Source organism: Manis javanica, chromosome 5 (assembly GCF_040802235.1).
Source record: "Manis javanica isolate MJ-LG chromosome 5, MJ_LKY, whole genome shotgun sequence".
Taxonomy (NCBI): Eukaryota; Metazoa; Chordata; class Mammalia; order Pholidota; family Manidae; genus Manis; species Manis javanica.
Window position 1 is genome coordinate 118961031 of NC_133160.1, and position 13418 is coordinate 118974448.

General features: G+C 35.3%; 1 protein-coding gene across 2 annotated transcripts in view; it reads left to right on the forward strand.

The window, feature by feature from the left end:
• LOC108392643 (transmembrane serine protease 11F) overlaps positions 1-3587 on the forward strand; it is a 76394-nt gene extending 72807 nt beyond the window's left edge. For both annotated transcript variants that reach the window (XM_017653003.3, XM_073237517.1), the window contains exon 11: positions 1219-3587. In XM_017653003.3, the coding sequence (XP_017508492.2) occupies positions 1219-1377 (159 nt within the window). In that variant the 3' untranslated portion in view covers positions 1378-3587. The remainder of the gene's footprint in view (positions 1-1218) is intronic.
• The last annotated feature ends 9831 nt before the right edge of the window (positions 3588-13418 follow it).

Below are 13418 nucleotides of genomic sequence, written 5' to 3' on the forward strand. Positions count from 1 at the left end.
CACATTAACTTCCTCCTTAAAACACTTCAGTGATTTACCGTTGGTCTTGAGATAAAAAGCTCAACCTTCTAGCCAGAGTCCCCAGGGCTCCTCATGGACTAGTCCTCACTTCTCCAGCCTCACCACATACCACGGGGCTCCTTATTGTCTTCTCTTCAGCCCCCCTTTCTATGAGGCCCTTGCTTGTTCCAGGCTCTTTTATGCCACATAGCATTTGCAATGCTGTTCTTTCTGCCTAGAACACATTTCATTCCCACCCTCCTTTTGATGGTTCTGTCCTCTTCCTTTAGATATCACTTAATTACATCACATCAGGGGAAATTTTCCTGACCTCCCTGACTAGTCACATTCTCTTATTTGTTTCTGTAGCACTGATCACAGTTGTCATTTTGCATTTATTATGGGCTTATTTAATATTGGCTTTTTAACCCAAACTGCAAGCTCTGTGAGAATAGGGACAATTCACATTTGGTCCTCATTGTATCCTCCATGACCATCAAAATGTCTGAGACACATCATTGGAACTCAATAAATAGTTAATAAAAGAATAAATAAATGAATGAGGTGGAAGAGACACATAGAGGTTAAGTATCTTACCCTAAGTCACACAGCCAGTAATTAACAGAGCTGGGCCTGACACTTGGGCAGTTCAACTACTGAGACCACATATGTATGTATCTGTTTATTTACTTAATTGTTCTTGCCCCAAAACAGATTTAAGGGGGCTTATATAAAGTCCAGCAAGCAAGCATAAATTAGACTTAAGTAAAAAAAAGAAAAGGAGACCAAGAATAGGTCCCTGACATACAGTCAAGCTAATAATATTCAGGAGAGATCATTGAAACTTTCCACCTTAGCCCACAAATACTGACTTCATATACACATGCATACTAAACCAAGCAAAAAGTGTCTAATCAAACTAGCACACACACACACACACACACACACACACACACACACAAAATCCAAGGATGCTGAAACAGAAATAATGCAATCATTGCATATGAATGAGTGTTAGCCTTTCCAGAAAACAACACATTTTAAAGCTTAGGATAAAATTTTTAACTCAAGTGAGAGAAACATTGTATTATCTATTTCTAATCAGGCTGCATGTTCCATGTACCAACTTCCTTTTTTTCTGTGGAAGAGAGGTGAATACAATGATCTTCCTACTGAGTTAGAGTTAACAGTTTTAAATATGTTTTGTTTTTTCCCCAGGGTGATTCTGGTGGACCTCTGGTTTACAGTGATCATGGCACTTGGTACCTTGTTGGTATAGTAAGTTGGGGACGATCATGTGGTCTTCCCAAGAAACCTGGGGTCTACACAAGAGTGACTCGGTACCGAGACTGGATTGCCTCAAAAACTGGCATCTAGTGCCAACTGTCCTTGAATTATATCCATGGTACATGGAGCTGAAATGCTTGAGTACTGTGTACTATTTATATTCATGTGGTCTGGATCAGTGCTTTTGCTGGGTGTCAAGAAATCCTTCAGACTCTGACCAGTCTACTGTCATGAGGTGGCCTTTGAGTGCAGGCGGCCAAGCTCTCTCTCTACTCTGAGGGAAGAAGACACAGCAGATGGTAAATAGCACCCACTCCTCACTCTCCAGGAAAACTGGGATGCTCATCAATGAGATGAATATTTATCGACAGTTTACCCCAGTGGGAGACAGGGAACATCATTTTCCACCAGAATATGAATTGCTGCCAGGGCTGACAAAAACTTACCTCATGTAATACCTGGAGCACCTGTGACTCTCCCAGCAAAACACCCAACACAGGTCCTATCTGAGGACTCAGAGCAGCGACACTGTAGGACCTGTACGTGGACATTCGGTGCCTGGAAAGGAGAAGCATGGGACTTACAATACAACTTGAACACCTGGTTTTAAACAATAATAATACAGAGCATTATCACAAACAAGAGTTGCCATTGAAAAGTTGTTTAAATGTATCTGAACTTGCTGTTAACATTCTTATGTACATGGGCACTAGCTTCAGGATGCATGTTGCATTGTTAAGAAACATTTCTGATTAATTCTTTAACATCACCTTACCATCCATATAGCACTTAGAGGCAGGCCAGAAAAGAAGAGAAAAGACTCTTGGGAACATTTTTCCCTGTGTACAAGGCAAACAGAACTATTGGGACCCAGGCTGGCAAAGTTGGTTTCAAACGATTCATATCAGGACAGACACTCCAGATTTTTTGGTGGAATGATCAATCCAGTTAATTATTTAGAAACATTTACAACAGCATATGGTAATTGTTGCTTTTTTAAGTCTTTAGCTCTCTGAAAGTTCAGATGTCTATCAGAATATCAAGCTCAGAGAGTTGGTTTGTATAAAGCACTTAGGAGAGTGTCTGGCATACATTAATCACTATATAAATGTTTCCTAGAATAGAAAGGAATGTTTCTGTGAGTTTTAAGATAAATTACCTTAATTTGTCAAATGAGTAAATGACTTTGGGGTTGAAATACAGTCCAAAATTCATTAATGAAGAGCATAGGCTTTGGAACCTGGCTGCCCCAGCTTGAATGTTGGCTCTGCCAAGTATGAGCTGTGTGTCCTTGCACAGTTTTCCTAACATCTCTGTGCATTAGTTTTTCCATCTCTAAAATGGGAATAAATATAGTATCTACCTCATATCATTGTGATGAGGGTTAAATGCCTTAATATAAGTAAAGCACTTGGAACTGTGTCTGCCCCCATAGGCCTCAATGGGGACTAACTATTGTTAATTATTATTAAGGTGCTTTGGACTCAATAAAACAATATACCTTTTTAAACCTGTCCTTCCCTTAAAATCATGTAACTGATTTAAGAATTTACATTACATTGATAAAAATAAAGACTAGGTGAACTACTAGATTTTCAAAATCACTTTTTACTTCATATATTTTGCACTGTTTGCTCATGAACAAGCAGTCTCGGGATGCGTGATCATCTCTCACCAGGGTTATGACTACAGAGGTGCAGCTGTATTCATCTTCAGGCCTGCAATGTGAGAAATCAAGTGCTAGATCTGTTGCTGTAACTTATCAGAGAAAGACCTAGTCTCTCTGTTTTGTTAATGACTGAAAGTTTTGATAATTCATAAGTATTTGTATGTAATATATGTAAAACAAGTTAAAAACTCCTAGTTATTATTTACATCTCAATATTAAGATATTACAAACACAAAAGGGCCCATGCATCCATTCACCGCTCCCTTTAAAAAGAAAATATGACTGAAGTTTTGAGTTCATGACTACCAATAAACATGGACAAAAAAGCAGAGTAAAACACTTAAGTCCTTATACTTCCTCCTATATGCAGAGAAACATCCAAAACTTTCTGGAGAATATTTAGTATATTCAAGATGAGCTAGATTGATGATAGGGCTTTTTTATATTAAGGTTCAACATATTCTTTGGTGAAAGCAGGAAAAGAAATCTGTCTATAAAAATAATTTTCTGCTCTGTAAGTTTTATAACAATGAATATGTGATTTCATGTAACTATATTTATATTTCATAAGACTGTGATAACTTTTTGCATATCTCTGTGAAACTGTATAAACTGATTTAAGTAATTCTATGCTAAGTTTATTTCCATTCAATGACATTTTAATATAAATGGGAGAAATAAAACAAAAGGTCATAAGTAAATCTGAGAAAAAGAGAAGTGGATTTTTTAAATAGGATTTATATGTTCTATTTTTAGTTTGATTTCTGAACTATTGTTACAGGAATCCTGCAATACTTTTCACCTCTTGTTTTCCATCTGCCAAGTGGAACATTAAGCTACCTACCTCATGGGATTGTTGTGAGGCTTTCCTTTTGAATGATAAAGTTGGAAAGTCAAAGCATGTTTATAACCTGCCCAAAAAATGCAGGGATAGTATGTAAATTGATATCAGTACAGCTAATGCTGTGGATGCATTAAGAGTGTAAAAAAAGTGTTGTTTGTTTTTTTACAGTGTAGGCATTTTATTTATCAGTAGAATGGCTTTGTGAATTTTGTGAATATATTGTGGTTAAAACAAACCAACAAACCTGGGCTTGGCCTCCTGTGTTGTGAATGCTACAGTAATATTCACATCTGTTCAGAGTAAAAAGGACCTCAATTTGTCTGGCTCATTACTTTAAGAGATAGGTCAAATCCATTAGGTTGACAGCAAACAAAACAGTACGTAAGCCCTGTGGAATCCTGATGGAATTTTGGGTGCCACAAAAACTAAAGGGTTAGATTTTAGTGCTAGAATAACATTGGACCAAATTTTGCAATTCTTAACTATTTCTCAGTGAAATTCATGATTCAACCACAGTAAGAAAACTGTTATTTTAAAATGCAGTTTTGTAGTCAAGGAGCTCATGCAGTTAGATCTTTCTTGTTCTACCCCCAAACCTCAGGATCCTCTAGACGTCCCCTGTTATTGAGGCCAAGCTCATGGCACTCACCATACCACATGCCAATGAATCAAGAGAAAGGTACTGAGGCAAGGAAAGTGACTTTATTGGAAAGACCAAAAAGATGGCAGACTCATGTCCTAAAGAATCATCTTAACTCAGAGTTTATTTCAATCTTCCCTAAGGGAAGGGGATCAGGAGGTGGCAGTCAGCTCAGACAGCTGGAAGTCAGCAAGGGTCTGAGCAGGGTTGTGGACTCCTTGCCCTTGGTCAGCTGACTCCAGTCGGTTCGTTGGCATATGTCTGGCCATGGTGTTCCACTAAGACCTTGACAATCCAGTCATCATTTTTGTACATATTTATCAACTCAGGGGAGGAAAGTTTTGGATAAGGGATTAGTTGCATAAATCTGGAGTCTGAGCAAAATTCCTTTTGGTGATTAACAAGTCTACATTCAGGGCTGCAGGGCTGAACAGAAGCTTTTTGACCCAAAGAGTAAGGCAGCAAAGGGGATGGACACAGCATGAAGGCAGAGATGCCACTTTTCACTCAGTTATACTCCTTTTAAATATTTCAAGAAAGAGATATTTCATAATAATTTCATAATAATAAATGCATAGAATTGCCATCCTAAGGGTTTTAATAACTAGCCTCATGGTAAAAAAATAATTAAGAGCCTTTGAACTATAGGGTAAAGACAAGAATCCCATTTTCTTCATGTATAGAAGTTTCATGATCATACTCTTTGTATTTTGCATTTTAATCTCCATCTTGGTTTCTCCCCTTTTGCCATTCTTCACATTAGCTCTTTAAAAGGACTTGTAATGCTCTAAACACACTATGACATCACAGGCACAAATGAATCCCTTTGCATAGAAGCTCTCCTTCATTATCACTTTAGCAAGCATGCTTTCTGAAACTGTTGTACAAACTGACCACATCCCCAGAGAATGTGAATGTTAAAGTTTCAGTAGCATTATTAAACATGTAGTTTAAAAGACTGTATCTTTAGAAAACAATCATTGTTTTGGTACTGTGGTAAACAGAACTCTAAAGTGGTCCTCCAAGAACTTCTACTCTAATCTCACTGTGAAAATGAAGAGATATCATACCCACAATTATGTTACATTATGTGGCAAAAGGAATTTTATTGATATGATTAAGGTTACTAATCAATTGACTTTGAGTTAATCAAAAAGGAGATTTTTCCAGGTAGGTCTATTCTAATTCTTTAGAAGTAAAGAATTTTCTCTTCCTGATAGCAGAAAAGTCAAAGAGATGCCAGATGTGAAAAGATGTACTATGGCTGGCTTAAAGACAGAGGAGACCATTTATCAAGGAATGAAGAAAGCCTTTAGGAGCTGAGGGCAGTCCAGACTGAGAGGCAGAAAAGAAACAGGGAACTTAGTCTTCCTGGAAGTAACTTAATTCTGCCAACAGCCTGAATGAGTTGCGAAGTGATTTTTCACCACAGCCTCTGGACAAAAATGAACCCAGCTCAGTCCACACCTTGCTTTCAGCCTTTAAGACACTAAGCAGAGAACAAAGTTGAGTTTACCTGGACTTCTGACCAACAGGTAAAAATACGTAATAAATTACTGTACTTTTAAGTGACCATGTTTGTTGTAATTTGTTACACATTAATAGATAATTGGGAAAGGTATAGAATTTTTACTTATTAGCCAATATGAACATTTGTCTAAACATTCCTTTATTAATCATAATTATCATTATGTTCCTGTTTTGCCAAAAACTTTTTTTCAAAATAAAAGGATGGAATATGAATGTGAATATTGATTGTCAAAACACTCAATAAATATTGAGTGTGAAAATGTTTGTAGGGGTGCTGGTAAGTGCGTTCATTCAAAGACATCACAGTTTCTGGCCTCAAATCTTTTCTTATTTTTAAATGGGTATATAAACCTGAGAATAGACACAAATGACTTCAGAGTAGACACAAATGACTTACTGTGCCAGACAAAATGAGTACATGTACGATTACACTAAAACAAGCAAGTCAAGGTTTATCAAATATTTTATGAAAATCTTGTTCCACGCTGGCCTCTGAAAGACATGAATGAAAGGGCCTGAAGACCAGTCTTGTACTGACTCAGAGCAAAAAAAAAAAAAAGAACAATTTATAAATAAGAATATAAAAAAGTGAGATGTAAATAATGCTAATATTTTTGTATTTTAATAGATTTGGATGGAAGTTTATAGAAAATCTTAAATGTTTTTAGCTCCCACTCTGATCCAGCTGCATTTTTCTACATTTTGATCATTAATTCTTTGTGTATAAATATAATGTCAATTAGTACAAATTACTCAAGATACTGAGGGAATTAAAAATGTGTTTTCTAATTATGTTTAACCAGAGCTGCATAATTTCCTTCACTGATAATAACTGGATACTGTTTATAAAACTCAATTAAACACATGGATTTCTGGGCCACAGTCCCCTCAGCAGATTTAGTTCTTTACAATCATTCAAAATGTACCCCTTTCTGCCCCGTAACCATAAGACTACAAATTAAGGTTTAGGTTGTTGAAAAACCATACAAAATAAACAAAACATACTTTTCACACTTAATTGATCTTATTTCTAGAACTAGTACACATTAGGATTTACTTTTTAAATGGAATGTAATAGAAACTGGATGATGATTGTTATTAAAATTATTTTTATTTTTACTTAAAAGTATCTCCATTATGAAGGGAAAAAATGATGATTCTATGCCAGTAAGATAATTCAATTAATCCAATGTTTTCTGTACTTCAGTATCTTTAAGAATGACATACTGACTCACTATTTTTGGCATCAGAGGCATAGGCATGGGTAATCACATAATTTTAACTCAGTTCCTTATGTAAATGTCAATTCCGTATTACAGCTGGCTAAAGGCAAAGCAAATCTACCAGAAAGGTACAAAGATAAATGAAAGTGACCTAGAGGGAGAGAGACAGGAAAAAATAGACTGAAGTAAAAATTCAGGAAAAGCAAAAGAACTACATTTGGTCAATAGGCCAAGAAACCACTTAGATCTCTCCATTCCTACTACTTTCCACTTTCAAAATTTTCAAAGTTTTTCCCCCAAGGTCCAAAATCCTTAAAAAATCAATTGTCCCATTCCCTATTCAGGTAAATCATTATGCCTGCCAGCCTCATAGATTTTTGTGGTATTGACTTTGTGTCTCACAGAAATAGTTAAGGGTAAGGATGCTGGGGATGGGTGGGGTTGGAGGTTGCGGTGGGATGGGTGGAGGAGGCATGGTGAAAAACCAGCCCCATTCTTCCCATTGATAATCCATCTGTCAGTGCAATTATGTCTCAGAGGGTTCTCCATTTTGAATATACAAATCAACCTTTACTTATTAGTTTTTGTCACCTGCAAATAATGTGAAGAAAATATACCTTATTCTTTTTGTACATACCAGTACATAGTAAAAGGCTTGGCACATAGTATGTTAGTTGAACCGTTTAAATGTTTTCCAAATGTAATTAGGATGAATTGCCAACTAAAATTTCATTAACTACTGGTTGTTTGGATCATTGCCATTTGCCTTAACTGGATTTCATACCACTTTTAAAGACTCCTTTTTATGTAGAAATATGTTGTTTACTTTTCTAGTAAACCACTCTATATTTAGATACAGCAATATAAACAGGTGTAAATATACTCATAATATTTAGTCCTTGTTTTCTTTCCTAAACATGAATAACTATGAAATTGATTCCTTGGATTATCATACTCCTACAATGATGCTCTGAATAATTTTACATTTCTTTTGGTTACACAGGAATCTTAAATCTCTTTTCTTTGTTATTGAGATATAATTGATATATAACATATTTGTTTCAGGTGTACAACATAATGATTCGATATTAGTATGTACTACAAAAGGATTAATACAATAAAGCCTAGTTAACACCTGTCACTTTATACAATTGCAAAACTTTTTCCATATGATGAGAACTGTTAAGATCTACTCTCTTAGTATTTTCAAATATGTAATACACTGTTATTAACTATACCCACCATGCTGTACATTACATTCCCAAGACTTATTTATTTTATTACTGGAAGTTTGTACCTTTTGACCACCTCCACCCATTTTGCTCCAACCCTAAATCCCACCTCTGGCAACCATGTAAGTCTCTTTTCATGTTGTAAAACCTATCTCTGGATCTTAAACTATCTCCACATTGATTGATAAAAGCAAATTTGGGCTTTACAACAATAAATATCAAAAGACTCTTGTCAAGTGAAAACATAAAAATGTAGAACACAGGGACTAATGATTTTAATTTGGAAACCAAACTTGTCATTTAAATGAGAGGCTTCCCTCATTTTCTGTAATAGTGCCTTGATCTCTCAGAATTCTGTGGCTCTAGTACTCTCATTGTAGGACCAGGACTAGACACAAAAAATGAGAAGACAGATAGCTCCTAAACTAACATGGAGTAATCTCTGAAATAACATTTTCCAAGTTTAAAAATGAAATTAAAACTTTATGAGATCATATGCACACATATTATACCTACATATCTGCATGCATGATAGAAAGTCTTTCATTTAAAGCTTTTCCATTTTCAAAAACTTTCCAGTCTTGGTAAAATTGACCCATATATTATAAACAACACTGTAATAACAAATATTCCTCTGGTTAGTTTTTGCATGCATTCAAAATTGTTTCCTTAGGATAAATTATCTTCTGCACTTGCACAATTCCTGGAATGACATCCTATGATTAACAAACTACTCTACATCCTAAACTTTTTTTTCACTCAATATTCCCTATACCCTTGGAAAACTGAAATCCATGCCCTAGGACACGGCATATTTTACAGCCCTCTCAGGTAAGAGTGTATTATTAAAGACTGAGTCTTTGTCCTCCTCATTCCTTAATGCCTCCTCAGACCATTACTCTCCACACTCACATAATCACCCTTGTGAACTGTCTTGTGTCTTTGAGGCTCACACAGTTCTGCACTCCACCCCCTTTCTTTCCTCATTGCTATCCTTACAGACTCATGATCATGCCCCCCATTTGTTTAAGACTGGCACGTGCCTACCTATATCTTTCTCTGCTCCAAGTTCTACACTTACTTAGCCTAAGTAGTGTCAGTACCCATGTGATTGATCTCCAATATCGAGTTATTTATTTCCTTGATCTCATCTCTATAATATTCTCTTCAAAACCTGCTCTCATGTCCACACAGACTTTGTCTTGACTTGCAAGTCTTCCTCTGAATCATAACTTTGGACAACCATCACTACCATAACCTTCCTTCTTGCAGTCTTCATTACATCTAATGCAACCGAGGTTTTATTATTATTATTATTATTATTATTATTATTATTATTATTATTCATCAGCTCTTCCATCCATGAATTTGTCATACCCATCAGTTGCCACCACCACCACCACACACACACACTCACATTCATCTTTGTTTCTCGTGATCTTTATGTGCATCACTTCATAAAAATTTTTAATGATGTCTTAAACTCATTAAATTCTCTTGTCTCGTATTTCACTTCATAAATTCTAGAGAATATAACTATCTTACCAATTGCTCACCTCTGCCCAGACCACTGAGGAATGCTACCGAAGATCTCACAAATGTGTAGGAGGTTTCAATTCATCTGAGGCCTCAGCTCCACCCACCATTTCTAGTACATCCCCAATCTATTCTCCCATTTTCCACAATGATTATTTCAAACTCTTCCAGTCTCCTCAAATTTCCAGTTCTCACCACATGCCATTTTCTCTTTTTACTACTTCAAAGAGATCGTGTGATTGATCAGTTACATAAGAATTCTTTCAACTTCCTGATATTAAAACAACAAACCTACCTACATCTATTCAAAATTTTAAGAGGATGCCTACAGTGTGTTCAACTTCTCCAATCTATTAAGTTGAACCATATGAAATTATCAATACATGACCACTTTTGACCTATATAAATGGCACTTTTATATGTATACGCCTAGTAGTTTAGAATCTATTTTTCAAATATGTTCTCAACCAAATCTTCCTCCCAACCTCAGGATCTCTGCTGGCTAGTTCACACCATTGTAACTGTACTCAAAACTACTCCACTCACACACACACAGAAAAATCCTCCATTAACCCTATAAACCCTGATGGCAAGTCTCTCTCTTCTCATCCACAGCAAACTCATGAAAGACAATGTTGATTATCCACTGTCCTATATCCTCACTTCCAATTTTTCCTCAAACCCATGTATATTTGGTTCATAACACCACTATTCTATTCCTTTTCTATTATGGTCACCAATGGTTCACTATGGCTTAATACAATGAGTTTTCTGAATTTTTATCATATTCGATTTCCCAATAGCATTTGACACTGTGGATCGACCCCTCCTTGAATATACTTTATCCTTAGTTATCACATCACACTGATTTTCTTACTTATTTTACTCTGTGGTTTTCAGGCTTCTTCATTCTTTACCCATATCTTAAATGTTAGTCTTCTTTAGGAGTCTTCTCTGAATATCTCTCTATTGCCTTATTTCAGTAAAACAATATTGTTGAGCATCTACTATGTTTCAAGTGCTAAAAATACAGTGATGAATTTGATATCACTGGCTTTTTCACTGATATAATCTCAGTGACTAGCAGTACCTGGTATTAGTATAGACTTTGTAATCATTTTTAAATGATAAAGTTGCGAGATTAAAAGGAGTGCAATTTAATGTTATTTATTCATGTTGATAAACATAACATACAACTTCCAATTTGCCATTTGACTTTCACTTTACCTATGAAAACTTAACAGAAGATTTGACGCTACCATTCATGTTTTTCCCCTTCTTTTTTAAGCAGTCAAATTACTTAGTGTTTTCCTTTATGATCTCTGCTTCCATATGTCACTTTTATGAGGTGGATATCTCATTCATACATATGATGGTAAAGTGAAAATAAGCTAAGATCGTGTGAAACTGATTAATCTCTTAGTATCAGGAAGTTCATAAGCAAAGATGATAAACTTTAAACAGTAAAAAGTGCACAAATTTTAGAAATGAGGCAGTTTTCAAAAAGGAGAGTTCTTGTGTGGCACTTAGGTAAAACACATTGTTTTTTATATTTTTCTAATAGTGTTGATATTGCACACTTTAAAATATCCCTGCAGGAATAGGTAATGCACAATAATTATTTTCTTTTATAGACTTAAAAAAGTGCAGTTTGTAGCCTGAAATTACTATTGCTCAGTCAACCCACAATTAATATATTTTCACAAATTCACAGCACAGGCTACATTCTTTTGCCCAGTCTATTAATTATCAAAGAGGAAAGGCCTTCCAAAGGTCCTACATATTGACATATTATTGAATTAAAATGCATTCTTGATCCTCAGTTTGGTAAATTAACATAATTTACAAATGACAGACAATTTCAGGCTCATACACAGGGTTCATAGTGAGTGCATACTGAGTATATTTCTTTTGTCAACCAAGAATCTAAATGATAATAGATAAGCTTAATGTTATTTTATTTCAACAACAGCAATAATAATAAACATACTACTAAGGACAAGACTTGTACCTAGGCATGTGGTAGAGAGATAAAAGAAATGAATAAATGTTAAGAACAGATACAATCAATGCATTTTAGCAACTCTACTTAGAAGACCAGTACTCATATTGCTGGTTATATGTGAGATGACCTTAGGTAAGATTATTTTTAATGTATATTAGAGAAAATAAAGCTACTAGATCCAACTCACTATCTGGTGGATATTATTGCTTATAGATTGGCTATATTACAATTGAGCCCATTTAGAGCTTGGGAAGGTTGAGTAGGAGGATTTTGAGCTCACCTCCTCTTACAGATACATTAAGGTTACAACTACATATGGTACAACTCACTCCTGAAAATGACCTGAAGACTAGCAGAATAGCTCTTCATTAGCTAAAGACATAAAGAAGAACTCATATTGAGAAGGATAAGAGAGGTAGAGATGGGGTGAGGAACCAGACTTGTAGCAGAGTGAATCACAGGCATGGAAGTCCCTCCTGAGAAGCAAGGGAATCCAGCTCTACATCAGGCACTCCTTGCCCTGGGGATCACCACCAGAAAGACAAGCCCCCATAATACCTAGCTTTGAAATCAACAGGGCTTCACTCCAGGAGCTTTGAAAATCAGAGGGACTTAACCCAGACAAGAAAAAGAACTAAAAGGTATCCAAACTGGTAAGGAAGAAGTAAAATTGTCACTATTTGGAGATGACATGATACTATATATAGAAAACCCTAAAGACTCCACCAAAAACAATTAGAATAAGTGGATTCAGTAAAGCCATAGGATAAAAAATTAACATAAAAAAATTTTGCATTTATATACACTAATAACAAAGTAGCAGAAAGATAAGTTAAGAAAACAATCTCATTTACAATTGCATCAAAAAAAATAAAATAGCTGAGAATAAATTTAACCGAGGAGGTGAATGACCTGTACTCAGAAAACTCTAAGACAAGGATGAAAGAAATTGAAGAGGACACAAATAAATGGAAATATATAACATGCTCATGGATTGGAAAAATTAATATTGTTAAAATGTCCAAACTACCCAAAGCAAACTACAGATTCAATGCATTCCTTATCAAAATATCAATAGCATTTTTTCATGAAATTGGAACAAATAATCCTAATATTGTATGGAACCACAAAAGACTCCAAATAGCCAAAGCAATAAAGGTGGAAGTATCAAAGTCACAGATTTTTTAAAACTATATTATAAAACTACAACCATCAAATCAGTATGTTACTGGCACAAAAGTGGAACAGAATAGACAGCTCAGAAATAAACTCACACTTACTTGGTCAATTAATCTATGACAAAGGAGGCAAGAATATACAATGGGGAAAAATACTGTCTATTTAATAAACTGTTCTGGAAAAACTGGATAACTATGTACAAAAGAATAGTATACTGAACCACTTTCTTACATCATACATTAAAATGAACTCAAAATGGATTAAAGACCTAAA